Raw genomic sequence first — 2,181 nt, forward strand, 5'->3', positions numbered from 1 at the left:
TCTGGCTTGGGGTCGCGGGGTGGGGTGGTGACACGGGGGCGTGGTGTCCCCACGGTCCCGCCGCTCACGTCCACGCTTACACTGGACTTCTCCTCGAAGCCAGTCAGGTCCTTCAGGAGGTGCTGCACGTGTGCCAGGCTGTTGCCCACGTCGGTGAAGGTCGTGACCTTCTGGGCCAGCACGTCCAGGGCCGATTTGACCTGAGACGGGGCAGCGGGGTGAGAGGCCATGCAGTGAGATCAGTGGGAAGGCCACAGCTGGGGGACGGAGGGGCTGCCATGGAAACTGGCTTCAGGGAGGGGAGAGGGCCCGGGCCTCCCCTCGGAAGGGGGACTAGAGGGAAACTTCCTTGATCTGGAGAGGACATCCACAGAACCCTCCTGCCAACACCCCAGGTGTTAACACTGGTGACGGACACCTTGCCCGGAGACCGCGCCCCACAGGGAGGGCCGTCCCCTCTCGCCACTGTGATCCCAGTGGTGGACGCTCCAGGGCACCAGGGCAGACAAAGAACAGACACAGAGACACGCAGACAGAGAAGGAGGAGATCAAGCCGTTTCCGTCTGCACGTGGCCTGATGGTCTGTGTGGAAACGCTACCAAACAGTGCTTGGATTGAGCTCGGCAAGGTTTCAGGGCACAAGATAAGTACTCAACAGTCTGTTGTGTCTCTACAGACAGCACAGCACACACAAGACACCGGAAGAGAAAGCGTGACACCGTCTACGGTTGCTTAAAAAGTGAAACGTGTACGTGTAAACCCAACCAAACACGTGCTGAGCTCGTGCAAATGACACGCGCTGACACCGAAGAAAATCTAAACAGATGGGCAGACAGAGGCGTTTACTGACGGAAGAGTCAGTGCAGTCAAGTGCCGCCTCTCCCCAGAGCGAGGCACAAGTTCAACACAATTCCTGACAAAACCCAGTGGGACTTTCTCGGAGACACAGATCAGGTCATCTGACATTTACACGGGAGGCGAAGGAACCGGAACAGCTAGGACAACTGTGAAGCAGGAGGGTAAACGGCTGGGAATCCCGTCTGGAAGGATGTACCATCGGCACTGAGGTTCCAACCAGACCCCCGGCTCCTCGAGGCCGCGAGTGGTTCCCACGGGACACATCACCCACGCCAGGGCCCCCCTGCAGCCCCCCAGGCCGCTCACCTCTCGGAAGTCCTGCTCAAAATGCCGGAGCTGCAGGCACTGCTCCAGTTTTTGCTGATGTTTTGCCCAGAACTCGTCAAAGGCGGCCTCGGTCTCGTTCAGCTGGGCCAGGAGCCTGGGGAAGGGCGGCAGCCAGGCTGGTGTGGAACCGTGAGGCCCCTCCTGGCAGTGCCAAGCGGCGGGGGCTGGTCCGCCCTCCTCATTGGAGAGGACGCGCCGGGGGTCCTGTGTGTCTCCCCAGAGCCTGGCCTCATTTCCGCACGGTGGAGGGCACGCTGGGGGGGGGCTGCATGTCCCCCCAGAGCCCAGCCTCCCTCTGCATGGTGGAGGGCGTGGCCGGGCTGCGTGTCTCCCCGCCTCACCTGTGCACGGTGCTCTGACTGTCCAGTTGGTCCTGGTTGGGGCTCTGATCTGGGCTCCGGGCCAGTGGCTCGTGGATGCTCTCCAGGACGCGCCGCCCCTCGACAAGCGCCAGCCTCATATCCTCCTGTGGGACGTCCAGGCTCGTCATCCAGGCCACCAGCCCCAGATTTGGCCCTGGGTGGGGCCCCGAGGGGTCAGAAGGCACCGCAACGAACCCCGCCTGCCCCCCCCAGACCCTCTGCTGCCCTCCCACCCGGTGCCCCCGGGAGGGGGTGCTGGGAGGCACCGGTGCGGTGAGCGGGCAGGGTAGGGTTACGGGTCTCCCAGGCAGCGAGCAGGAGTAACAGGAAACCGGGGCCCCATGTGTCTGCTCCGTGTTCAGAGGGAGCTGGGGGCTCTCATGGGGGCACCCAAGGACCATCAGCGGGTCGGGGAGCCCACAGTGTGCGGCCGCCTCAGCCGACCCCGTCATGTTCATCAAGAGGCCAGTGTATGCTGTGGCTGCTGGTCAGCTCAGCCATCCGGGTCGGCTCCCGCCTCCCGCCATCTCCCACACACACCTTGGCTCTGTCCTTCTTCTCCGTGTGGGCGAGGAGCACGGAGCTCGTGGACTGCACGTCATTAGGCAGCTCCGTCTCGGCCAGCTCGGTCCCA

At 63.5% G+C, this 2,181-nt stretch overlaps 1 protein-coding gene across 1 annotated transcript in view; it reads right to left on the reverse strand.

Moving 5' to 3' along the window:
• Nucleotides 1-2,181, reverse strand: part of MCF2L (MCF.2 cell line derived transforming sequence-like) — an 82,817-nt gene that overhangs the window by 16,722 nt on the left and 63,914 nt on the right. The window contains exons 8-11 of the mRNA XM_010831541.1: nt 2,088-2,181; nt 1,527-1,651; nt 1,165-1,279; nt 81-200 (exon numbers count right to left, since the gene is read on the reverse strand). Of these exons, the coding sequence (XP_010829843.1) occupies nt 81-200; nt 1,165-1,279; nt 1,527-1,651; nt 2,088-2,181 (454 nt within the window). The remainder of the gene's footprint in view (nt 1-80; nt 201-1,164; nt 1,280-1,526; nt 1,652-2,087) is intronic.

Source organism: Bison bison, unplaced genomic scaffold (genome assembly GCF_000754665.1).
Source record: "Bison bison bison isolate TAMUID 2011002044 unplaced genomic scaffold, Bison_UMD1.0 scf7180017864527, whole genome shotgun sequence".
Taxonomy (NCBI): Eukaryota; Metazoa; Chordata; class Mammalia; order Artiodactyla; family Bovidae; genus Bison; species Bison bison.